The following is a 25,569-nucleotide window of genomic DNA, read 5'->3' on the forward strand; positions in this document are numbered from 1 at the left end:
TGTTGTGTTCGTTACATGCCGTAAGTAAACACTGAGTTGTGTCAGTCTGATGCCGTGCATAAACACTGTGTTGTGTCCGCTACATGCCGTGAGTAAACACTGTGTTGTATCCGTTACATGCCGTGAGTAAACACTGTGTTGTGTCCGTTACATGCCGTGAGTAAACACTGTGTTGTATCAGTCACATGCCGTGAGTAAACACTGTGTTGTATCCGCTACATGCTGTGAGTAAACACTGTGTTGTGTCCGTTACATGCCGTGAGTAAACACTGTGTTGTGTTCGCTACATGCTCTGAGTAAACACTATTTTGTGTCCGCTACATGTGAGTAAATTCTGTGTTGGGTCCGCTACATGCCGTGAGTAAACACTGTGTTGGGTCCTCGTGTGTGCGCGGCAGGCTGGGATTTTACCGAAAACTATATATTGTCCCCGAAAATTCTTGAAAAGAGTAACTGTCTTTCAGTCTGTTGAAAAAAATGTCTGCCAAAAGAATAACATTGTTTTCAATGTGTTTTTCTTTTTAATTCAAAATAAATATCTGGTTTTGTAGATGTAGCTGAAAAAATGCTACGTGCTGTGAGTAAACATTTAGTTGTGTCCCCTACATAACGTGAGTAAACACTGTGTTGTTTCCGCTACTCACGTGCTCCCAAATTATTCATTTCAAACAATATGAATTCAGAGGAACACACACTGGACGTTGATATAAACAATGATTCATAATTAAACGCCTTTTTTAATGTTTTAAGGAATATATATATATATATATATCGACCACAGTTATACCTGACTTCACACATGTAAACGTATATGTATCATTCAGTCTTCATACATCACAATAAGCGACTTTTTACCAGAAGTACATTGCCTGCCATTCATTTCTATAGAGATAAACGTCGCACAATATTCATGTTTATATATCGAATACTTTGACAGAAACCTGCAGTCGATCCTGTTCTAATGGCGGTGTACTGTCTGCGGCCACCTGCACGTGTGCATGTCCGTCACCTTGGACTGGAGATACATGCCGTGAGTTGACACATTATATACACATGTTAACTCAAACGTAATATACGAATGCCGCCTAACATTGTTCAATTGTGATACTGTGCGTTTGGGTAGTCTACTTGTTAAATCCTCACGCCGAAGACCTGGGTTCGATACCCAACGAAGGTTCCCATATCTGGTGTCCCCTGCCGTGATATTGCTGAAATGTTGATATAAGTGGCGTTAAACAATACTGCACATTATATACAAATGTTAAGTCATACTAAAATGCTAACATTGTTCAATGGCTATGCATCTATATAAATGTTTGCGATGGGAACAAGGCCACGTATTCTGCTGAGCACTAGTGTATATATTTTTATATCACACTGTAGAGACGTGCACCCGCTCCTGTGCCAACGGAGGAGTTCTGGACCCTGCCACGTGTACCTGCTCCTGTCCCGGTGCCTGGTCCGGCCCAACTTGTCGTGAGTAGTGGGCGATATTAGCTCGTGTAAACATGATTCATCTCATAAATTCATTAGTGAGTAAACATTGTGTTGTGTCCGCTACATGTCGAGAGTGAACACTGTGTTGTGTTCGCTACATGCCGAGAGTGAACACTGTGTTGTGTTCGCTACATGTCGAGAGTGAACACTGTGTTACGCCCGCTACATGTCGAGAGTGAACACTGTGTTGTGTCCGCTACATGCCGAGAGTGAACACTGTGTTACGCCCGCTACATGTCGAGAGTGAACACTTTGTTGTGTCCGCTACATGTCGAGAGTGAACACTGTGTTGTGTCCGCTACATGCCGAGAGTGAACACTGTTTTACGCCCGCTACATGTCGAGAGTGAACACTGTGTTGTGCCCGCTACATGCCGAGAGTTAACACTGTGGTGTGTCCGCTACATGTCGAGAGTGAACACTGTGTTGTGCCCGCTACTTGCCGAGAGTGAACACTGCATTGTGCCCGCTACATGTCGAGAGTGAACACTGTGTTGTGCCCGCTACATGTCGAGAGTGAACACTTTGTTGTGCCCGCTACATGTCGAGAGTGAACACTGTGTTGTGTCCGCTACATGTCGAGAGTGAACACTGTGTTGTGCCCGCTACATGTCGAGAGTGAACACTGTGTTGTGTTCGCTACTTGCCGAGAGTTAACACTGTGTTGTGTCCGCTACATGTCGAGAGTGAACACTGTGTTGTGTCCGCTACATGTCGAGAGTGAACACTGTGTTGTGCTCGCTACATGTCGAGAGTGAACACTGTGTTGTGTCCGCTACATGTCGAGAGTGAACACTGTGTTGTGCCCGCTACATGTCGAGAGTGAACACTGTGTTGTGTTCGCTACATGCCGAGAGTTAACACTGTGTTGTGTCCGCTACATGTCGAGAGTGAACACTGTGTTGTGCCCGCTACATGTCGAGAGTGAACACTGTGTTGTGTCCGCTACATGCCGAGAGTGAACACTGTGTTACGCCCGCTACATGTCGAGAGTGAACACTGTGTTGTGCCCGCTACATGTCGAGAGTGAACCCTGTTATGTCCGCTACATGTCTTGAGTAAACACTGTTGTGCAGATAACATAATGTACTCACTTACATTTACTAATTGCAAACACAAGTGCTTCCAAATTATTCATTTCAAATTATGTGTCATACGAATTCAAAAATACACAGACAGGAGGTCAGTAAAATGAAGGATTCAAACTTGAACGCCCTTATAAATGTTATCAACATTTCATTCAGTGAGCTAGTATTTAGCAATTAGCATTCCGTGTCAACACACGTGTGTTTATCAGCTGGTCAGTCACAGTTATACATGACATTGTCACACATGTAAAGGTATCATTCAGTCTTCCTCACTATGTATGAGACCCGTGAAGATTCAGGGTAGAATATGTCTTTAGCAACCCATGCTTGCTGTAAAACGCGATTATGCTTGTCGCAAAAGGCGACTAACGGGATCAGGTGGTCAGGCTCGCTGACTTGGTTGATGCGTGTCATCGCATCCCAATTGCGTGAATCGATGCTCATGACGTTAATCACTGGATTGTCTGGTCCAGACTCGATTATTTACAGACCGCCGTCATAGAGCTTGAATATTGCTGAGTGCGGCGTAAAACAACAAACAAACAAACCAATACACAAAGACTTTTTTTACCAGATATTCATTACCTATCATTCAATTCTATACCGATTAAGGCCGCTCAATATTCATGATCATATATCGGGTACTTTTGACAGAAACCTGCAGTCAGTCCTGTTCTAATGGCGGTGCACTGTCCGCGGCCACCTGCACGTGTGCATGTCCGTCGCAATGGACCGGAGATACATGCCGTGAGTTGACAATATGGCTACACACATTATATGTACGGGTTAAATCAGACGTAAAATACGTAATAAGGGGTGGTTGGGCAGCCTAACTGTTAAATCGTTCGCTCGTCACACCGACCTGGGTTCCATACCCCACGATGTTGCTGAATATTGATAAAAGTGACGTTTAACAATATAGCTGCACATAGAATACAAATGTTAAGTCATACTAAATGCTCACATTGTTCTATGGCTATGCATCTATATAAATGTTTGCGATGGGAACAAGGCCACGTATTCTGCTGAGCACTAGTGTATATATTTTTATATCACACTGTAGAGACGTGCACCCGCTCCTGTTCCAACGGAGGAGTTCTGGACCCTGCCACGTGTACCTGCTCCTGTCCCGGTGCCTGGTCCGGCCCAACTTGTCGTGAGTAGTGGGCGATATTAGCTGCTGTACACATGATTCAAATAAAAAATTCATCTGCTTTTTCTACAATTGACATTCAACAGTTGCAGTCTTCAACTTGTCGGAATATATATTAGGTATACTGTGCTTCACTATGGGGGTTAACAAGTATTTGTCTCTAGTGAATGTTTAATACACGATACGGTACGGGAGCTGATGCAGATAATAATAATGACGTCTTTGCAGAAACGTGTGGTGCATCTTGTTTTAACGGTGGTCAATTGAACCCCTCGACATGTGAGTGTTCCTGTTTCGCCCCCTGGACAGGATCAACATGCCGTGAGTAAACACTGTGTTGTGTCCGTTACATGCTGTGAGTAAAAACTCTGTTGTGTCTGCTACATGTGAGTAACCACTCTGTTGTGTCTGCTACATATCATGAGTAAACATTGTGTTATATCGTGAGTAAAATCTGTAACCGAGTAAACACAGTTTTGTGTCCGCTGTATGGGTTCATAATATATTGTAAACGTTGTTTAATTTGTCTTTATCAATTATTTGTGTGTATGTGCAGAGGGCTGTAGTCGCACCTGTTCTAACAATGGGGTATTGAATCCAAGCACGTGCAGCTGTTCCTGCCCCAACCCATGGACTGGAGACACCTGCCGTACGTACAGTATTATATCACGAACAGCATCACAGCTGTTCGCCATTCGCCTACTGGCCTGTCATTAAACGCCAGTGACAAAAATAATCACAAAAGGTTATCTGCCGAAAAAGATTTCATTAGGCGTAAAAGTCAAAACAATCATGAAAATTATATGAATTATATAAAATTAGTGATAACACCAGGTGTTCGCGAAAAGGATAAGTATGTCCTGCTCTACCGGCAGCACCCGCCACTCACACAATGAGCATGAAAACGTAATTAGTGTAAGAATCCCCAGCAATGCTCCTCCAACTGCATCTGAAGTTGTTGAAAGAGCTCTCATCGTTTGTCGGGCGTCCCATCATTGTTGTAGAGACCTGCAGCCGTGTGTGCAGCAACAGTGGCGTCATCAACCCCACCACGTGTGCGTGCACGTGTCCATTCCCCTACACCGGTCCTACCTGTGGTGAGTCACGTTCCTCATAATGATACCAAGCGTTCTACTGAAAATGAAATGTTACAGAAATCATAACCTTCATGTCCATATATAATGCCATTATAACACGTTCCTCGACCAAGCATGAATCACCTCTGTCAATCATTGACTGTGTATTTTTTTTCGCTTCATTGAGGTATGGGGGGCGGTCGGGTAGTCTGGTGGTAAAGCGTTCGCTCGTCACGTCGAAGACACGGGTTTGATTCCCGACATGGGTACAATGTGTGAAGCCCATTCCTGCTGTCCCCTGCCGTGATATTGCTGGAATATTGCTAAAAGCGGCGTAAAATCAAACTCACTCACTCCCTCATTCACTCATTGAGGTATGAATCGAAAAACCGATGTACAAACTTTTGCAAGAAAACATAAGGTTTGCACACTGGTTATGTCGGTTTTCATACCTCAATGAGACGAAACCAATACACAGTCAATCCTAATCATTAAATTCGATACCGAAAACATGTGTTACCTACGATAGTTTAATCAAAAACAGTTATAGACCTCAAAGCAGACAAAAATAATTGACAAACATTCCAGGCGCAGAAATACATGCCGTGGCGTGACATGAATCAGGTGATTATTTAATTTATGCACATAACGTGACACGCCCACAACATCTGTAGCCAATCAACGGAGAGTATGATCAAAACAAAGTTCATAGGACCTGTCAATCAAGGCAAGAGGCGAGAAAAATATGTCCGGGAGAAGGCGGCTGTTTCAAATGACATGGTCAGTAACCGCCAGATTCAAACATTAGTTCCCTGTGAACGGAAAGACAGAATATTGCGGGTCAGAAATGAAACCCGAAGACATGAAATTTTGTGGAACCCACGCGAGCGGAAAAAAAACAACAGGCGAACAAGCCTGCGCGTTTGCATCTTCCCGAAAAAAGTGGTAGAGTGAGTGAGTGAGTGAGTGAGTTGGGTTTAACGCCGTTTTTAACAGTATTCCAGTTATATCACGGCGTGTCAACTTAATGTGGGAGGAAAGCCCGAAGTGATGCTGGTCTCAGACGTTTACCACTTCGGTAAAACCCACGAGCACGGGTATGGTGCTGACAAACCTAGAAACATAATCGTTGCGAACCGGGATTCGAACCCACGATCATAGGTTTCTGGCGTGTCCAGGGGACGCAACTCTGCACAACGTATCGCGGCGCCTTAGACGACTGGGCCACCATGTGATTTGATGCTCTTTGCGATGTAAAACTCGTCTTATCACAATATAGATCTTGATTATCGATCAATCTCATTAAAATCAGACCTTAGTTCTTGCTACCGCTAAACAAAGATCTGAAGACATCCCATTAGGGGTCACGTCAGAACGACCTTTCATCCGACCAATCAGAGCGTCACTTACCAGATCATGAAAGTGACAGTCGGAATGTGATTTTTAATCATACAACCCCGAAAACATTAACACGCCGTGACGGGATATCCCGAACGATAGTTACGGGTTTAACGATTGAATCCATACAATCTAGACCATCTATTAGACATTCCAGAATGTTCTTTTGTTCAGGTTTCAAATTTGTAATCGAGAATTTGTCAAATTATGTTTCGAAGCGTAGTCGCCAATTTGAAATTAGTGCCGTAAAGCACGAGAAAGCTGCCTTCTGATTGGTCATTCCATTGGTCGGTCAAAGTTCGCGCAAGGTCGGTCTGACGTGACCCTTAATGGGATGTCCTCAGATCTTTGTTTAGCGGTAGCGAGAACTAAGATCTGATTTTAATTAGATTGGATTATCGATGAGATCGTCTTGACTGGGCGCCGCCATTTTGTTTGAAGCAAATGCAAGTGATAGGAGAGGTGGAATCTGATTGGTCTATGGGAGAGGCATAGAATGGACATAACTCGTAATAGCCACAGGTGGAGCTACGATCGAGCCCAGCAATTCCAGCCTGGTTCGGCAGGGGTGGAAACTGTACTTTTATAGTCAGTTAAATCCCTTGCCTCGGGAAGATGGGGCGTTTGCTGTTTCATACTTTCTCGGACGTCGGACAATGAATATGCATGAATTTCGCTAAATAGTCCTGTGCATGACGATACAGATAAGGATCACTATCAAATAGTGATGATACCAGGTGTCCGCGAAAAGGTGAGCGTATCCTGCCCCACCGATGGCACCCGTCATAAACACATGCAAAGGCAAGTCAATTGTTCACCTGATAACTCAAGATAACGTAGTAACATTAACTGTGGTTCCCTCAAACGGAGATTGCATGTTGTGACAAAATAAATCAACTGTTCTCTGTACAATACTGACTGGAATACGAAAGAAACTGACTATTTAAAACTGTAACTGAACTACAGTAAACTACCCTAATAACGAACACGCTTATAACGAACTGACGGATATAACAGTCCTGTCCATTTGCTGTATATATGCCTTACATATGGTTATAACGAACTACTGTTATAACGAATAAAAAGTAGTGGTCCCTTTGCGTTCGTTTTAAACGTAGTTTACTGTATCAAATATTAACTGACATCCCTCTCTCCAGACACGTGCAACATCCAGTGTGAGAATAACGGAGTTCAGGCTACCAGCGGGTGTTCGTGTATCTGCCAGCCCGGCTTCACGGGACAGACATGCCAGCTACGTAAGCCTATCTTTACTTGATCATCCCTTGAGTACATTCTGTAGCCGTTGCATGTACTCTTGTAAACTGAAAGAAGTGATATCGATGTTATACTTGAAAATATACTCCTGTTACTATATGTGCTTTCACATTTAACATTTTCGCATGGGTTTCAACTAAAAAAACACTTTAAAAGAAATATTTACTCTTAAAACGAACGACTACATAATTAAATGTTATGATTCCTGAAAGTATTCTTGGAAAGTATTGAAATTCGTGCCAGAAACGACATACATGTGTATTACCGGCTATTCATATTCTATCTTAAATTCCTCCAACTTTTAAATTAAGAAATTGGACACATTACACTGTCATGAATAAGATCAATCAAATAACAGAAGCCTGCCCTAAGTACATGGAGACAATGTGTGAATAAATGACATCCGCTAGACTTGATGCCAATGAGTATTGGCACCAACCCATTAGAGGTATAGCCCCATGATTCCGACAGACCCTGTGGTTCAATATTGCCAATACGTTTATTTCAAACTACAGATATAGTGAAACAATTTCAGTGGTCTTCGACTTAAAAAGTACATCATCCATCTCTGTTTTTCCCAGAAACGTGCACCCTGCAATGTATGAACGGTGGCGTCCTGGACGCCTCCACCTGCAGCTGCTCCTGCCCCTCCCCCTGGACGGGGACCTCGTGCCGTAAGTCCAACAACATACTCAGATATACTGTTAGAACAGAGCAAAGCATCGCTGCAATTGTAGCCAGGTCCATAATTTCCTAAACTTGCAAATAAAACGACAAAACACTTTCTTTATCCAATAGAAATATCTGCATAAAGTAGAGTCGATTCTACGATTCTGACAATATCATGAGCATGTGTTTAGGAATCACTATCAAATAGTGATGATACCAGGTGTTCGTGAAGCGGTAGGAGTACCCTGTCCCACCGGTGGCATCCGTGACAAACACATGCAAAGGCAAGTCAATTGATCACCTGAAACAAACACGGGAACATATGGTACAAGTCAAAACAGAGAATTGCATCGGACATCATTAGAGTCACTGATGCTTCAAATTTGGAGGACCGCCTCCGTGGTCTAGTGGTAGAGCGTCCGCCCGGAGAGCGGAAGGTCAGGGGTTCGATCCCCGACCGCGTCATACCAAAAGACGTTAAAAGATGGTACTTGTTGTTACCCTGTCTGGCGCTCGGCATTAAGGGGCTAAAACAAGGACTGGTCGGCTCGGAGTCAGTATACTGTGTCTGAATGGGGTATTCATGTTAAAACTGCTGCATGGTATCTCAGTGAGCTAGCACTATAAATCGGCATCAGTCTGGACTAGTACAAGCAGCCACACACACACACACACATACACACACACACACACACGTGCATGCACGTCGCTATATAGGTGCAATAATCTTGGACGCGACGTTAAACCCTATTTCACCTCAAGTTTGGAAATGTCTTCCACATGTCCACTATAACACTTTTTAAAAGTTTCACTTAGGCCTTGAATGTTGCAACCTTGATCAAACAACGTCTGAGCATGTGTCATATGGCGCTCTTTGAAGTCTTGGTAGAACGAGTATGCTCGATTGTATCTCAGAAGTTGTGAAATGACAACACCAAAGACTGGAGCTGCGGGAATATTGTTCGATATAAGGAAAAGTTGACTGTTAGAAACTTGAAGTCAGCCCTCTTGCCACACAGTCTTGTACATGTGGAGAGTGTTTTGTCACTCTGAATCTTTATGCGTAGATCTAAATATGAAACAGATGAGGTCGTCTCACTGGTCAAATTAATCGAAAATAGTCTCCTGTGACGTGTCCACGAACAATTAAATTACCATATGGTCTCATATCTCTTCACAGAAACATGTATGCGATCATGCTCCAACGGAGGCGCCGTTAACCCAAGCACGTGCACCTGCACATGCCCGTTTCCTTGGACTGGGATCACTTGCAGTGAGTTACTATCTAGTTTGTATCTGTTCAGAACACACGAGGAACTGAAGGCTCAACCCGTGAAGATCCGGGTTAGAATAGGTCTTCAGAAACCCATGCTTGCTGTAAAACGTGACTATGCTTGTCCTGAGAGGCGACTAACGGGATCCGTTGGTCAGGCTTGCTGACTTGGTTGATGCATGTCATCGTATCCCAATTGCGTGGATCGATGCTCATGATGTCAATCACTGGATTGTCTGGTCCAGACTTTATTATTTACAGACCGCTGCCATATAGCTGGGCGTTAAACAACAAACAAACATCATCTATTTTTGCAGACACGTGCGGCCGACAATGCGTAAATGGCGGAGCGTTGACATCGGCCTGTACATGTACTTGTCCTTTTGGCTTTGCTGGAGACTCCTGCGAGATAAGTAAGTACAACAAACAAACAAACAAACAAACAAACTGATGGTTCCTGAGGTGATTCTGATTCAAGGTCTGACAGAGTTTGTCCTCTGACTGAACACACAACCCAACTTTCTCAAACTTAAAATACATCGGCATTCCCCACTTAGAGACTTTCACAGGGCATTACTTTAAGCCAAGTATTTTAATATATACCTAAAAGCCGATGTACACAGTTATCTTAGAGCTAAGGACAGCCTCCGTGGTCTAGTGGTAGAGCGTTCGCCCGGAGAGCGGAAGGTCCGGGGTTCGATTCCCGGCCGCGTCATACCCAAAAGACGTTTAAAGATGGTACTTGTTATTACCCTGTCTGGCGCTCGGCAATAAGGGGCTAAAACAAGGACTGGTCAGTATACTGTGTCTGAGTGGGGTATTCATGTTAAACTGCGGCATGGTATCTCAGTGTGCTAGCACTATAAATCGGCATCAGTCCGGACTAGTACAAGCAGCCACACACACACATACACGTGCATGCACGTCGCTATATAAGTGCAATAATCTTGGACGCGACGTTAAACCTTATTTCACCCCACCTCTTAGAGCTAAGGTGATCGTAACTCCCATACCTTAACACAGACCTACGACAGTCGTAGAGCTAAGGTTGTTTTGTACAGCGGCACCCAGAACTGCATGTAATCTGTGTAAAAATGAATACTCTGTGAGTCGGCCTTGTGTGCTGCACGATTGGGATTGAGTATGGTTTTACGCCGCTTTTAGCAATATTCCAGCAATATCACGGCGGGGGACACCAGAAATGGGCTTCACACATTGTACCCATGTCGGGAATAGAACCCGGGTGTTCGGCGTGACGAGAGAACGCTTTAACCACTAGGCTACCGACCGCCCCCTGTGCTGCCCGAGAAACGTCTTGATCATCATGATGCACGCACGCCAATCCCCATCACGAGTCAATCTTTACAATGCATTGTTCAAGGCTCTTTGCTATTGCATGGGGTCCAAAACAAGTGATACTATTGTTCGGTTTTAGTACATGCTGACGGGGATTATAGTAAATATAGAGCCCCGAACAAGGACATACATGCTTCCCCTGGTGTTGTTTTTAGTTTTTATCGCCAAAGCTTCATCTAATTACTTTAATATAAATATTATTACAGGTAACACACAGTAACACATCGGTGTACAATGAGTTTCTCAGCGTTTAAGGATAGTGAAAAAAGTTAACTTTCATATTTCGCCGTAGCCGAGGTAAACAACTAAACGCCCTGCAATTAAAGGATGCTGTTTCCAGCCCCGTTGGCAAAACGTTTTTCGACAAAATGTCGAAATAAATAATTGTTCCGTTTATTCAAAGTGTTCATTTTTGACAACCAACTGTCTATTCGTGAAAAAGATTGGTTCGTTTCAACAATCAAGTCACAGATGTGTTTAAACTAGCCATGGCGCTATTGCTCTCTTCCATGCCCGGGGCGGTGGGATAGCCCAGTGGTTATAATCATCATCATCGCCGAAGACACGGGTTCGATTCCCCACATGGGTACAATGTGTGAAGCTCATTTCTGGTGTCCCCCGCTGTGATTTTGCTGGAATATTGCTAAAAGCGGCGTAAAACCATACTCACTCTCCCATGTTGACATGTTAATGTGATAATTATCTGCTACAGATTATTATAAATCTCAAATGATTGTAAAATTGCCTGATTGTCATTTTGTCAGTAAATGTATTGTGATTCACTTTTTGCTTATAAATCATTTGGTAAACAAATTCGTTCATGTTTGATGCTTTAGGCACCTGCACCCGCACATGTTCCAATGGAGGCGCCCTTAACCAATTAGCGTGTTCCTGCTCTTGTCCGTCACCTTGGACTGGAGATACTTGCCGTGAGTAATGAATAGTTATTCTATGACGCGATTGTGAAGTACCAAAATACCTTTAACCTTTAACTTGACCATATGATATTCACCTGTGACCTGGCTCAGTTTAAACAGACGACATGTGAACATCCAGGCAGAGAAGGGGGTTATGTTTGTGTTCAGTCAGTATGTTTAGACATGTTTAGATTGTAAAGACTAAACAGTAACTTCTTTAAGAGGCATTTAGAAGTTGGAGGACTAAGTAAGGATATGATTTATGAGTGAACAACTTTTTTATTACAATTAGGAGCGACGTTTCGGTGTAGGTTCTTACACCGTTATCAACCAAGTCGCTCCTAATTGTAACAAGTGAGTGAGTGAGTATGGTTTTACGCCGCTTTTAGCAATATTCCAGCAATATCACGGCGGGGGACACCAGAAATGGGCTTCACACATTGTACCCATATCGGGAATCGAACCCGGGTCTTCGGCGTGACGAGCCAACGCTTTAACCACTAGGCTACCCGACCGCCCCTTAATTGTAACAAGAGTTTGCCACTAACGTGGCTATATCCCCCGCCCTTGTTGCAGAATTTATGACATAATTAAATCTAAACAAGCCCGAACCTTTTTTAACCGAGGTGGAACTTGTCATGGAAATTGTAAAAAAAAGAAGAGTTTGGGACGTAAGTCCATCTTGTTGCGGCAACAACGTAAAAAATAAAAATTTCTAAATAGCTAAAGGCACAAGTTCAGCATGTACCTGACACCTGCAAAGTTTGATGAAACAATATTGAACGGTTTATGAGTTATGCTCCGGAAACGAACCTTACCCTCACAGAACCTAAGGCCATCTTGTTGCCATGGAAACGTAACAAATGAATATTTCTAAAATTTCTAAATAGCAAAAGGCACCAGTTCAGCATGTACTTGACAGACCTGCAAAGTTTCATGAAAAAGTATTGAACGGTTTCTGAGTTATGCTCCGGAAACGAAACGTGACGGACGGACGGAGCCCGTTTATATATCCCCCGCCAACTTTTTTGTTCATCCATAAATGTTATCCTCATTGACTAAACAGTAGTTAAAGGGGCGGTGGGGTAGCCTTGTGGTTAAGTCGTTCACTCATCACACTGAAGACCCGGGATTCATTGTGGGGATGGTGACTGTTATTCGTTATGTAGGATGACGTGATGATGATGATGATGATGATGATGGTGATGATGATGGTGATGTTTGTTGTTTAACGCCGCACTCAGCAATATCCCAGATAATCCAGTGATTGACATCACCAGCATCGATCCACGCGATTGGGATACGATGACATGCATCAACCAAGTCAGCGAGCCTGACCACCCGATCCCGTTAGTCTCCTCTTACGACAAGGATAGTCGCCTTTTACGACAAGCATGGGTTGCTGAAGACGTATTACACCCCGGATCTTCACGGGTCTTATGTAGGATGACAGGAGCGTAGGTAGGGAACACTGGAGAATTGGGTTTAACTCCGACCATGCGTGTCATGTCTCAACCCGGTCGTGTGGAGCGCTGTTACCTTGCAATTTGTGAGGTGAGGTGAGGTGAAATGGGGTTTAACGTCGCGTCCAAGATTATTGCACTTATATAGCGACGTGCATGTACGTATGTGTTTGTGTGGCTGCTTGTACTAGTCCGGACTGATGCCGATTTATAGTGCTAGCACACTGAGATACCATGCCGCAGTTTAACATGAATACCCCACTCAGACACAGTATACTGACTCCGAGCCGACCAGTCCTTGTTTTAGCCCCTTAATGCCGAGCACCAGACAGGGTAACAACAAGTACCATATTTTAACGTGCTTTGGTATGACGCGGTCGGGGATCGAACCCCGGACCTTCCGCTCTCCGGGCGGACGCTCTACCACTAGACCACGGAGGCGGTCTTGCAATTTGTCATGTTTCACAAACAATGGGGTGTACGGGTACCTGTAGCTTGGCAATTAAAGCCTTCGGTCGTAACGCCCCAAAAAGCATTCACACAGCATTCACACATTATTCAGCTACTCTTTAACTCTTTAAAAATTGAAATTAACTCAGCTAAACGCAGAGGCCCGATTTGTATGCAAACCGTTAAATTCGGAACGACAAATTGCTTACAACTCCAGTTCATGAAACTAATTGCATACAACTAACTGAATCATGTGAACGAATGCCCCTTAAGAATTGGGTTTATTTCCTTGCTTTGGTAAAAGCGTGTGTTCTCAATGGCGTTACATTACTGTGTGCCGTTGTACAAAACAATCTTACCACTACGACGGTGGCAAGTCTATGTTAAGGGAGTTACGACCACCTTAACGCTAAGATCGCTTTTTAAAACGGCACCCTGGACTATTGCTACACACAATGTACCCACAAGCAGAACGGGGCATTTACAACGAGTTTCTTGCATATAATTCGTCTTCATAGCATTAATTTCAATATAGACATGTAAGGCAATATTAGATTTTAACAATATCGTTTTTCTATAGCAGACATCGGAAAACGAGATGTCGACTGATTTAACAATAAAATTAAGAAAATACCTGGACATAATATTATTTCACTCTGTAGAAACATGCAGTCGTTCCTGCGCGAACGGTGGAGTGCTGGACCCGTCTACCTGTACCTGCACCTGCCTGACTCCCTGGACGGGCGACACGTGTGGTGAGTAGCGGCAGTGAGTGAGTATAGTTTTACGCCGCAATTGGCAATATTCCAGCAATACCACTGTGGGGGACACCAGAAATGGGCTTCACACATTGTACCCAAGTGGGGAATCGAAGCCGGGTTTTTGGCGTGACGTGGGGACGCTTTAACCACTCGGCTATCCTACCGGCCTTCAGACTTAATGCTCTGGGAACATTGTTTCCACACAATGAACAGGACAGACTGTTTATTCAGTTGGGCAGATAAGCCAACTGTACGCTTAGTCGTTCACTCGTTAGACCCGTGAAGATCCAGGGTAGAATAGGTCTTCAGCAACCCATGCTTGCCGTAAAAGGCGACTATGCTTATCGTTAGAGGCGACTAACGGGATCGGGTGGCCAGTTTCGCTGACTTGGTTGATGCATTTCACCGTAACCCAATTGCTTAAATCGATGTCCATGATATCTATCACTGGATTGTCTGGTCCAGACTCGATTATTTACAGACCGCCGTCATATAGCTGGAATATTGCTGATCGCGGCGTAAAACAACAAACAAACATCATCTATTTTTGCAGGAACGTGCAGCCGACGATGTGTAAATGGCGGAGCGTTGACATCGGCCTGTACATGTACTTGTCCTTTTGGCTTTGCCGGAGCCTCCTGCGAGTTAAGTAAGTATATCTAGCTGCTACAGTGTGTTTAATCCTATTTTTAAGTTTGCACAGTTTCTTAAAACGATTACAATACTCACAATAATTGACTCTAATAATCCTTATAAGGATTGGCCGTTGAGTTCCCACTCCCAAATTGCCCTACGTGTCCAAACGTTATCTCCAAACCAAAATATGACATGTCCACTTTGTTGTTGGTTAGAAAGAATTAACGTATATCAGGAAACACTCACTTTATGAGTGAATGAGTGGGGTTTTTACGCCGCTTTTAGCAATATTCCAGCAATATCACGGCCGGGGTCACCAGAAATGGGCTTCACACATTGTACCCATGTCGGGAATCGAACCCGGGTCTTCGACGTGACGAACGAACGCTTTAACCACTAGGCTACCCGACCGCCCCCTCACTTTGTCCTTAAAATGAATGTGTTCTGAGTCCAAGAAATCCATGTATGTCTTGCACTCGAACACAACACCTAGCAATGGCTAGCATGCATTAAAAGCGTTCAGCAAACCATCTTTTATTCGTTATTAAAACACTATATGAAGTAAGTATATATGGGTTCGGTGAGGTGAGCTTTAAAGATATGGGTGCCGTTGTACAAAACAACCTTAGCGCTACGACTGTCGTAGGTCTCTGTTAAGGTAAACGATCACCCGAGCGCTAAAATTGCTTTGTACAACGGCACCCATGCCAGGGCGTGATCCTGCACTGAGCTGCCTCGGATGCAGGTCTTAATGGTATTAGTAAGTATTATTTCAAAAGTAGCATATATTCCCAATATCCCCCCCCCCCATGAGATCCGTGAAGAGCCAGTGTGTAATAGGTCTTCAGCAACCCATGCTTGTCGTGAGGAGCGACTAACGGAATCGGGTGGTCAGTCTCGCTGACTTGGTTGATGCATGTCATCGTATCCCAATCGCGTGGATCGATGCTCACGATGTCAATCACTGGATTATTTACAGACCGCCGTCACATAGCTGGAGTATTGCAGAGTGCGGCGTTAAGCAAATAACAACAACATATAGTGATTAAGTTCATGCTACGTGTGTCTTTATTGGAATATCCAATTTGTGACAAATTATATGATATTGCCACTAATTCGGAATCTGACATGTACTGTCTCTTGTTTCTAAGCATCCTGCACAACGCAGTGTCAGAATGGCGGCACTCTGACGTCCTCCTGCACCTGTGTCTGCCCCGCGGGGTACACTGGAACTTTCTGTGAGACACGTATGTACTGATTAAGTTACTGTTTGATAATTCAAAATGCATATTGCCAAGCTGTAATACCTATAATACAAAGCTGTAATACCTATAATACAAAGCTGTAATACCTATAATACAAAGCTGTAATACCTGTAACACAAAGTTGTAATGCCTATAACACAAAGTTGTAATACCTATAACACAAGGTTGTAATACCTATAACACAAAGCTGTAATACCTATAACTCAAAATTGTAATACCTATAGCACAAAGTTGTAATACCTATAACTCAAGGTTGTAATACCTATAACACAAAGTTGTTATACCTTTAACGCAAAGCTGTAATACCTATAACACAAAGCTCTAATACCTATAACTCAAAATTGTAATTCCTATAACACAAACGACGGTAAACCGGTATCTGAGTTGGATTATCTCACATCTATGCCCAGAATCTTTTGTAATCATGCACGGTCTCAAGATGTTTCACACCACATGTGCGTGGGATCAGGGAGTATTACAACACTAATGGAAACACATAGGCTAATATTTGACTAACTGTATCTAGGGAGCAGTGTTTGAATACCACGTTCAGAGTGAATACGCAAGAGGAATGTCGTGACATACTGAACTGAGTTAAATATTATCATGGTTTTTGGTTTTCAAAAGCAAACATACGCGGAGTAAAACCGTTCAGTGATCCCGGAATTCGACCTTTCAACAAATTGAAAATATTCTATTCAACCAATTCCGGTTCAAGGTTGAGTTACTCCAACAATCTTGTTTCAGCTTCCTGTTCCCGACAGTGTCTTAACAACGGCATCCTCATCCAGTCTGCGTGTGCCTGTGCCTGTCCGGTGAGGTTCGCCGGTGACTCCTGTGGTAAGTAGATCACAGACACAACACAGCTTTCCGGGGTGAGGTTCGCCGGTGACTCCTGTGGTAAGTAGATCACAGACACAACACGGCATTCCGGGGTCAGGTTCGCCGGTGACTCCTGTGGTAAGTAGATCACAGACACAACACAGCTTTCCGGGGTGAGGTTCGCCGGTGACTCCTGTGGTAAGTAGATCACAGACACAACACGGCTTTCCGGGGTCAGGTTCGCCGGTGACTCCTGTGGTAAGTAGATCACAGACACAACACAGCTTTCCGGGTTGAGGTTCGCCGGTGACTCCTGTGGTAAGTAGATCACAGACACAACACAGCTTTCCGGGGTGAGGTTCGCCGGTGACTCCTGTGGTAAGTAGATCACAGACACAACACGGCTTTCCGGGGTCAGGTTCGCCGGTGACTCCTGTGGTAAGTAGATCACAGACACAACACAGCTTTCCGGGGTGAGGTTCGCCGGTGACTCCTGTGGTAAGTAGATCACAGACACAACACGGCATTCCGGGGTCAGGTTCGCCGGTGACTCGTGTGGTAAGTAGATCACAGACACCACACGGCTTTCCGGGATCAGGTTCGCCGTGACTCCTGTTGTAAGTAGATCACAGACACAATACGGCTTTCCGACATCAGGTTCGCCGTGACGCCTGTTGTAAGTAGATCACAGACACAACACGGCTTTCCGGGGTCAGGTTCGCCGGTGACTCCTGTCGTAAGTAGATCACAGACACAACAAGGCTTTCCGGGGTCAGGTTTCGGTCTTCTTAAAACGATCCGGATACCTTCCTCTGAATGGTTTTACTTAGCATTGTCTATCAAGTAATTTTCTCCGGTTGCTTTGGAAGCGTTGCACAGATATAACCGAGGTTGGATGTATGCACCCTTAGTAAGTGTTTAAGCAGGTAACAATAGCTACCAGTGACCAAGGATGACATTTATTAGATATACACAATATCATGAATTATAACAAATACACAAATAGTGAAAACCTGGACCGTTATTTCAAGCGAGTGAGTGGGTGAGCATGGATTTTGCCGCTTTTAGCAATATTCCAGCAATATCACATCGGTGGCACCAGAAATGGGCTTCACACATTGTACCCATGTGGGGAATCAAACCTTGGTTCTCCGCGTGACAAGCGAACGCTTCAACCACTAGGCTACCCCACCGCCCCAGATTAATTGAAATATTGTTCAAAGCGGTGTTGGAAACAAATCGCTCACTCACTCAATGTTTTCTGTATCATTTAATTTGATTTCATGCCATCAAAAATGTCTTGTGGGAATATTAAATGATAATGCCAAATATGGATTGAAGAGGAGAATAGCGTGGGACTGTTGTGACTATACATAACATTATAATTATATTCGGACTTACACAGAAACGTCACGATGACGCACTGATATATTCTATATAAAATCAAACAATTTGTTAAAAAAAATGACAACCACTGCTCAGAAAAGGCAAAGATGTTGTCAAAATGGCAATATGACACAGACAGGTTCTGGTAAATCTATGGGGCACGGGTGGCCCAGTCGTCTAAGGCGCCGCGATTTGCTGTGCAGAGTTGCGTCCCTTGGGTACGCCAGAAACCTATGATTGTGGGTTCGAATCCCGGTTCGCCCCGATTATGTTTCTAGGTTTGTCAGCACCATACCCGTGCTCGTGGGTTTCACGGAAGTGGTAAACGTCTGAGACCTGCATCACTTCGGGCTTTCCTCCCACATTAAGCTGACACGCCGCGATATAACTGGAATACTGTTAAAAGCGGCGTTAAACCCAACTCACTCACTTACTCACTCTGGTCAACTTGACATCATTCGTAAATAACCAGTTGACACCTATCCATCACTAAATTCTATATTGAAATGTGTATGCACCATTGAATATTCTCTGTTGTGCAACATGTAGATGTTCAAAAATAAATTAATTCGCAATAAAATTTGAAAAAATTTAAGAAAAATATACAAAATAAATATGGGTTATTAATCGAAAACAACGTAACTCAAAGGACATGATAACATACAACCATTTATGTTTTTTGGTAACTATATTGCGCGATCTTGTGAAGACCTAGAGTTATCTTTGCATTATCCAGGAACACATGAGTTAGATTTGCAATAGACATCATGAGCGGCGCCAGGCCTAGGCAAAAAACACTTATCTTTTATACAAATAGTATGATTCGAGGGACATGTTTATCCTTTTCGCGAACACCCGGTGTCATCACCGATTTTCAGTGGTCCATTCATATCATTCTCATCTCTGTTTTGCCTTTTACGCCAAGGGGAATCTGTTGCGGTGTTTAATCTGTGTTATTCGCTGTCGTTGACGATTCATATTTACTTTTAGAATACAGGTGAAACATGATGACGTCATAATGGGAATATATTGTTTGCGGAGGAATCCTCCCCCGCCCATACCTGAGTTGAAATAGACTGCTCAGTTTAATTCCTGTTTCAGAGCGGTGTAATCTCAACTGTCAAAATGGCGGTGTCGCAAATTACCCATCATGCACCTCCTGTACCTGTCCACTCGGATTCAGTGGCGCCCTCTGTCAGACAGGTGAGTGACCTACCTGTGTGTGTCACAGGGTCATGGTTCTTTTCTTGAATTAGTTAATGTTGCCGTTAGAGGCAACTGAAATGGCAATGTGGTCCTCAGGATGTGTTACCTTGTTTCTTGCGAGCCACCATTCCCCGATGCCGTGAGTCGCGGTTCATGCCTTCAGTCCAGTATATTCACAGGTCGTTATATAATCGTAATTGAACTGCTTGGGAAAAAAACAGCTTACTAAAAGTCACTTCGTCCAGTACTTGTAGTCAACATAATGTAGGAAAGTTATTGTTAACGAAAATATGACACATTGATTCTGCTTTGTACTATATTAATATTGACCTGTTTTCTCATATTTCACCCAGCACATCACAAACTGGCACAGTAACGCTTACACCATGATTACATCGTACGTAAAATAAACACTAGAAAATCGTGCCAATGTCTGCCTTATATTGTCATTGTTTATGAAAATGTACATTAGGTTATGTTTATTTGAGTTGGGTGGTGAGCCTGCCATACATGTTTTATTTGAAGATATAGAATGTTCTTTAGAGTTGACCGTAACATTCTAAACTACATCTTTATCCTACCCTCTATCAAACGTACAGATGGAAGGGCGGTTTATTACGCCTGTGTAACGAAACAACATTCAAGTGAAGCGACGTGTAATATAATAATAACATGTTAATTCTTCAATTACGGACTACAATGTCTAATACCGAGTCCTGCTTCAATAACTGCCCCACGACCAACGTCTAGGCCAATCTATAAGTCTAATTATAAGTGCCCCTGAACAACGTCTAGGCCAATCTGTAAGTCTAATTTATAAGTGCCCTTCGACCAACTTCTAGACCAATCTATAAGTCTAATTTATAAGTGCCCTTCGACCAACTTCTAGACCAATCAGTAAGTCATATTTATAAGCGCCCCTGAACAACTTCTAGACCAATCAGTAAGTCATATTTATAAATGCCCCTGAACAACTTCTAGGCCAATCAGTAAGTCATATTTACAAGTGCACCTGACCAACTTCTAGGCCAATCTGTAAGTGTAATTTATAAGTGCCCCTGAACAACTTCTAGGCCAATCTATAAGTCATATTTATAATTGCCCCTGACCACCTTCTAGACCAATCAGTAAGTCATATTTATAATTGCCCCTGACAAACTTCTAGACCAATCAGTAAGTCATATTTATAATTGCCCCTCGACCATCTTCTCGACCAATCAGTAAGTCATATTTATAATTGCCCCTGACCAACTTCTAGACCAATCAGTAAGTAATCTAAGCAGCAGCGAAGAAGGTGACTATATTGCCATGTAGCTATTTTCGAACAGTAATTTTCATTGACGTTTGAACGAAGTTTGTCCACTTAACAAATTTAACTCGTTGTTTTAATAAGCTACCCCGTCATGAACTTTCTAAGCGCACACGGCACATATTACAGTGAATTCAGTATAGATATTATGTCGTGACAATATAATTTCACTGGTGTAATTTGTCCCTTACACATGTCTCGATGGCGGTCTTTCAGCGGGCTGCACTACTGAGTGTCAGAATGGCGGACAGCTGACGTCCTCCTGCACGTGCACATGTCCAGCTGGATTCTCTGGAAACCTGTGTCAGATCTGTAAGTTAAACACCTCCTTTTATTCATCTTGTACAAGGCGTTTTCCAATATAAGACGAAAGTAAAATGGATAAGAGATAATAATACATTCTCATTGTGAAATCACTTGTCTTTCTACGCTGTATACCACTCAGTGTTACTCAGTATACCACTCGTCGTGGACATAAGCACCCATGTTGAGACGTATGAAGAACCATCTAAATCAGAAAAGTTATCTGCAATAATACTGAAAGTGTAATCTAAAGATTCTGTTTGTATAGTCTGGCCTTAAAGAGGCAATAACAACACAAAGTTTGGCTAGCTTATCCAGCTCCTTTTCCGAGTATAGGAAGCTAAACACACCATCCCCAGTTCCGCACCAAATTTCACCGTGTGTGTGTGTGTGTGTGTGCGTGCGTGCGTGCGTGCGTGTGCGTGCGTGCTTATACTAGCTTCCTTATAGTAGCTTCCTTATACTAGCTTCCTTATACTAGCTTCCTTATACTAGTTCATTATACTAGCTTCCTTATACTAGCTTCCTTATACTAGCTTCATTATACTAGCTTCCTTATACTAGCTTCATTATACTAGCTTCCAGTCAACTTGTCTATGTCAATCAATATATCAATCACTGTATTGTTTTACCCATCATGCCTTGTTAATTCTATTTATGTCTTACCAGGTGTAATACTTTAACGTTAACTGTTGTGTAAACATTATCGTGTATAAACATCAATTATCCACATGTATATACCCTCCCTACTTCAAATGCATGTTCATGACTTGCTTGATCACGGTGTTAGTATCTACACCGAAACGTCGCAGTCATTGTAATAAAGAAGTTGTATGTCCCAAGAAATATATCCCTTGTTCAATGAGTGTTGTTTTTTCCTTGTTAGATTGATCTTGCGTCCAATAGTTAACACAACCCTTTAATACGTTCAATCGGATATGAGTATTATTATGAATAGAATGCTTGGAGTTTTAGGTGAAAGGTTCAAAAACCTTTATTTAGTTTAGCAATCAAAACGAAGTTTATTCGGATCCTCGTTTTGGCTAAATGAATAACAAGCAAACTAGGATGCGATTCCACGTGATGTGAGTGTGTATTCACGCCGCATGTATTCTACCCATGACTATTGTTTCAGCGTCCTGTTCACGGGTATGCCCGAGCGGTCAGAAGCTGAATCCCTCGCGCTGTGTGTGTATCCCCGACAACGGTGAGTTGAGATGACATGGTTACGCATTCGACTAAATTAACTGATAGACTTGCCACTACCCTGAAACCGTACACTAAAGGAATTACCAACGAACTACCATGGCCAGGAACGTCGGATTATCGGTCCTGAGTGAATAAATGGCGACGGACTATCTGATTTCCTTCACGAGGGGCAGATAGTTCGTAATTTCGAGTTTCGTTTAGGTTATTCTATCTACTAACCATTGACATGTTAAAAAAGAAAATGAAGAATAAACGTAGGAAATGGCAACCCTACAGAGAAAGTTCACCGAAGCCTATAGTTCAGATGACGTAATGGCATCAATTTTTGACGTCATGAGCCATGGATGTCGTCATATCGGATATTTTCTCAGCAATGAAGCATTGTGACGTTGTATGGCTCCAAGTGACCAATCAGCATTGCGAATCTTCAAACTAAATGCACCTGCGCATATATATTACTCATAAGGGAAGATTGAACTTTCCGATATATGCGCAGGTGCATTTGGTTTGAAGATTCGCAATGCTGATTGGTCACTAGGAGCCATACGACGTCACAATGCTTCATTGCTGATCTTTTTCGATTATCGTATCGGAATTGGGTTTTTTAAAGTTTTGTATTAAGGCAATGTATGTATAAATCAAATTTGAAGATGAAACATCATTTGTAAGGTTGTAATTCATCGTTAGAACCCCAAACTTACAAGTTTGAAAATACAAACTCAGGATCAGTTCTAGCGATGGTGGAATCGGTAATGTTTTGGGGGATATAGATATAACCCTTTTTTTCTCACGAAGTCACACCAAACGTTGTACCTGCTCACCAACATTTCACCCGCATGTTGTATATTCAGTTGAATGCAATGGGAGAGAGGCTGAATTCTGTCGCTTCTACGCCACTGTATGCCGATACATCAAGACACTCATGACAGTCTGTCCCAACACGTGCAGGACATGCGGTAAGTACACTCATCTGTGTTCGCTGGCAGGTCCCATAGTGTCTACAACAAGGTGAGATGAATTGGGGTTTAACGTCGCGTTATTGCACTTATATAGCGACGTGCATGCACGTGTGTGTGTGGCTGCATGTACTAGTCCGGACTGATGCCGATTTATATAGTGCTAGCTCACTGAGATACCATGCGGCAGTTTAACATGAAAACCCCACTCAGACATAGTATTCTGACTCCGAGCCGACCAGTCCTTGTTTTAGCCCCTTAATGCCCAGCGCCGGGTAAAAACAAGCGTCTTTTAACGTGCTTTGGTATGACGCGGCCGGGGATCGAACCCTGGACCTCCGCTCTCCAGGCGGACACTCTGCCACTAGACCACAGAGGCGGTCGTGTCTACAACAAAGGGGATTTCACTGTATCATAAAAAGATTAAGAAACGTCTCTGCACGTTCAGACTGCCAATAATTGTTTTGTTCCATCTAAAACCTAAGCAAATGTACACTGAAAGTTGGACGAATATACCAAGAGAAGAATATGCCTATAACAAATACTTCAATACAGATCGGCCCCGTGAAGATCCGGGGTAGAATAGGTCTTCAGGAACCCATGCTTGCCGTAAAAGGCGACAATGCTTGTCGTAAGAGGCGACTAACGGGATCGGGTGGTCAGGCTCGCTGACTTGGTTGATGCATGTCATCGTATCCCATTGCGTGGATCGATGCTCATGATATTAATCACTGGATTGTCTGGTCCAGCCTCGATTATTTACAGACCGCCGTCATATAGCTGGAATATTGCTGAGTGCGGCGTTAATTATCCAACCAACCAACCATAGATGAAAACTTGGTGGTGCCATACGTGATTTGTTGTCTACATTTGTTTGTGTGTTTATGATTAAATACCCAGTCTTTGAAGTACTGTTGACGAATTTATTAATACGGATTTATTTCAAATTGTCTTTGCGTTTATGGACATTTCAATGAAAAAACCCGATTTACACATTATGCACACCGATGTTTACGTTATACCTCAATCAACGCAAAGAAATTTTGAAATAAATCCGTATTAATAAATTCGTCGACAGTACCAACTTCACAGGCTGGGTTTTTAAAGTCATTTCTTAAACATATATGCCTGGTCTACTTTCAGAGATCAATGCGCCGAACCCGCTGCCACAGTTCACTGGCTGGTCCTAGGCTGGGGTCCTAGCATGCTTCGGTTAAGCCGAATACGGAATTAAAAGGAATAAAAAGTATCGGCTAACATATCTTATGTTTTATTTGGCAGAGAAAGGGAAGAGGCACCATAAGCTGAATATTTTAAAATATGTGTACATTTTTAATTGTCGACTGGTCTTAAAGAGTATATGGTGTGATGCACCCTATGTGTGAGTCTATGTACCCCTCTCCTACACCATATACCTGAAGGATCGGTTGACCGGTTTATCTTACCTGCATAATCTACGCTCGTTTATTTAAAATGTCTTTAACAGTATGTCTGGTGACCGTTTCACAAACATCTTGACACCTGGAAACTACTTAAATATATCCCAAGTTATCGCCCTTGCACTACAATCAGACATGCTCTTTTAGTTCCTTGAACTGTATTTGATAGGTGTTCAGTTTGAAAATAATATTATAATCATATCGTTGTTTTCATATTGATAAGAACTTCGGCATTTCCGAGCGGGGTATATGCTATGTCTACCTTGTTTGTCAGCTGGGAACATGGGTACAGCAATCAGTCCGAGTTTCATGTAAGGTAAAATAATGGATCATGTCCAACGCACATTATATTGTATTGTTCTTTACCGTACTTGTCCCCACTTTGATTATGCCATACACGTCTCGTTGATAGATGGTGAGGTGAGGTGAAATGGGGTTAACGTCGCGTCCAAGATTATTGCACTTGTATAGCGCCGTGCGTGCGTGCGTGCGTGCGTGCGTCTGCTTGATCTAGTCCGGACTTATGCCGATTTTATAGTGCCATGATTCAGATCACTGAGCTGTGTTTAGATGTACGCCATGATTCAGATCACTGAGCTGTGTTTAGATGTACGCCATGATTCAGATCACTGAGCTGTGTTTAGATGTACGCCATGATTCAGA

At 43.1% G+C, this 25,569-nt stretch overlaps 1 protein-coding gene across 6 annotated transcripts in view; it reads left to right on the forward strand.

Moving 5' to 3' along the window:
* The window catches only part of LOC124118155 (neurogenic locus notch homolog protein 1-like), a 79,229-nt gene extending 54,505 nt beyond the window's left edge, over nucleotides 1-24,724 (forward strand). The window contains exons 21-41 of one of the 6 annotated variants that reach the window (XM_048394413.1): nucleotides 938-1,030; nucleotides 1,384-1,476; nucleotides 3,239-3,331; nucleotides 3,648-3,740; nucleotides 3,966-4,058; nucleotides 4,294-4,386; nucleotides 4,742-4,834; nucleotides 7,369-7,467; nucleotides 8,068-8,160; nucleotides 9,336-9,428; nucleotides 9,746-9,841; nucleotides 11,621-11,713; nucleotides 14,277-14,369; nucleotides 14,929-15,024; nucleotides 16,163-16,258; nucleotides 17,024-17,116; nucleotides 19,586-19,687; nucleotides 21,216-21,311; nucleotides 22,438-22,509; nucleotides 23,363-23,467; nucleotides 24,611-24,724. In XM_048394413.1, coding sequence (XP_048250370.1) covers nucleotides 938-1,030; nucleotides 1,384-1,476; nucleotides 3,239-3,331; nucleotides 3,648-3,740; nucleotides 3,966-4,058; nucleotides 4,294-4,386; nucleotides 4,742-4,834; nucleotides 7,369-7,467; nucleotides 8,068-8,160; nucleotides 9,336-9,428; nucleotides 9,746-9,841; nucleotides 11,621-11,713; nucleotides 14,277-14,369; nucleotides 14,929-15,024; nucleotides 16,163-16,258; nucleotides 17,024-17,116; nucleotides 19,586-19,687; nucleotides 21,216-21,311; nucleotides 22,438-22,509; nucleotides 23,363-23,467; nucleotides 24,611-24,657 — 1,925 coding nt within the window. In that variant the 3' untranslated portion in view covers nucleotides 24,658-24,724. The remainder of the gene's footprint in view (nucleotides 1-937; nucleotides 1,031-1,383; nucleotides 1,477-3,238; nucleotides 3,332-3,647; nucleotides 3,741-3,965; nucleotides 4,059-4,293; nucleotides 4,387-4,741; nucleotides 4,835-7,368; nucleotides 7,468-8,067; nucleotides 8,161-9,335; nucleotides 9,429-9,745; nucleotides 9,842-11,620; nucleotides 11,714-14,276; nucleotides 14,370-14,928; nucleotides 15,025-16,162; nucleotides 16,259-17,023; nucleotides 17,117-19,585; nucleotides 19,688-21,215; nucleotides 21,312-22,437; nucleotides 22,510-23,362; nucleotides 23,468-24,610) is intronic. The other 5 variants (XM_048394414.1, XM_048394416.1, XM_048394415.1 and 2 more) reach the window with 5 other exon arrangements.
* Nucleotides 24,725-25,569: the final 845 nt, after the last annotated feature.

Source organism: Haliotis rufescens, unplaced genomic scaffold (assembly GCF_023055435.1).
Source record: "Haliotis rufescens isolate VD_foot unplaced genomic scaffold, xgHalRufe1.0.p SCAF_13, whole genome shotgun sequence".
NCBI classification, from domain to species: domain Eukaryota; kingdom Metazoa; phylum Mollusca; class Gastropoda; order Lepetellida; family Haliotidae; genus Haliotis; species Haliotis rufescens.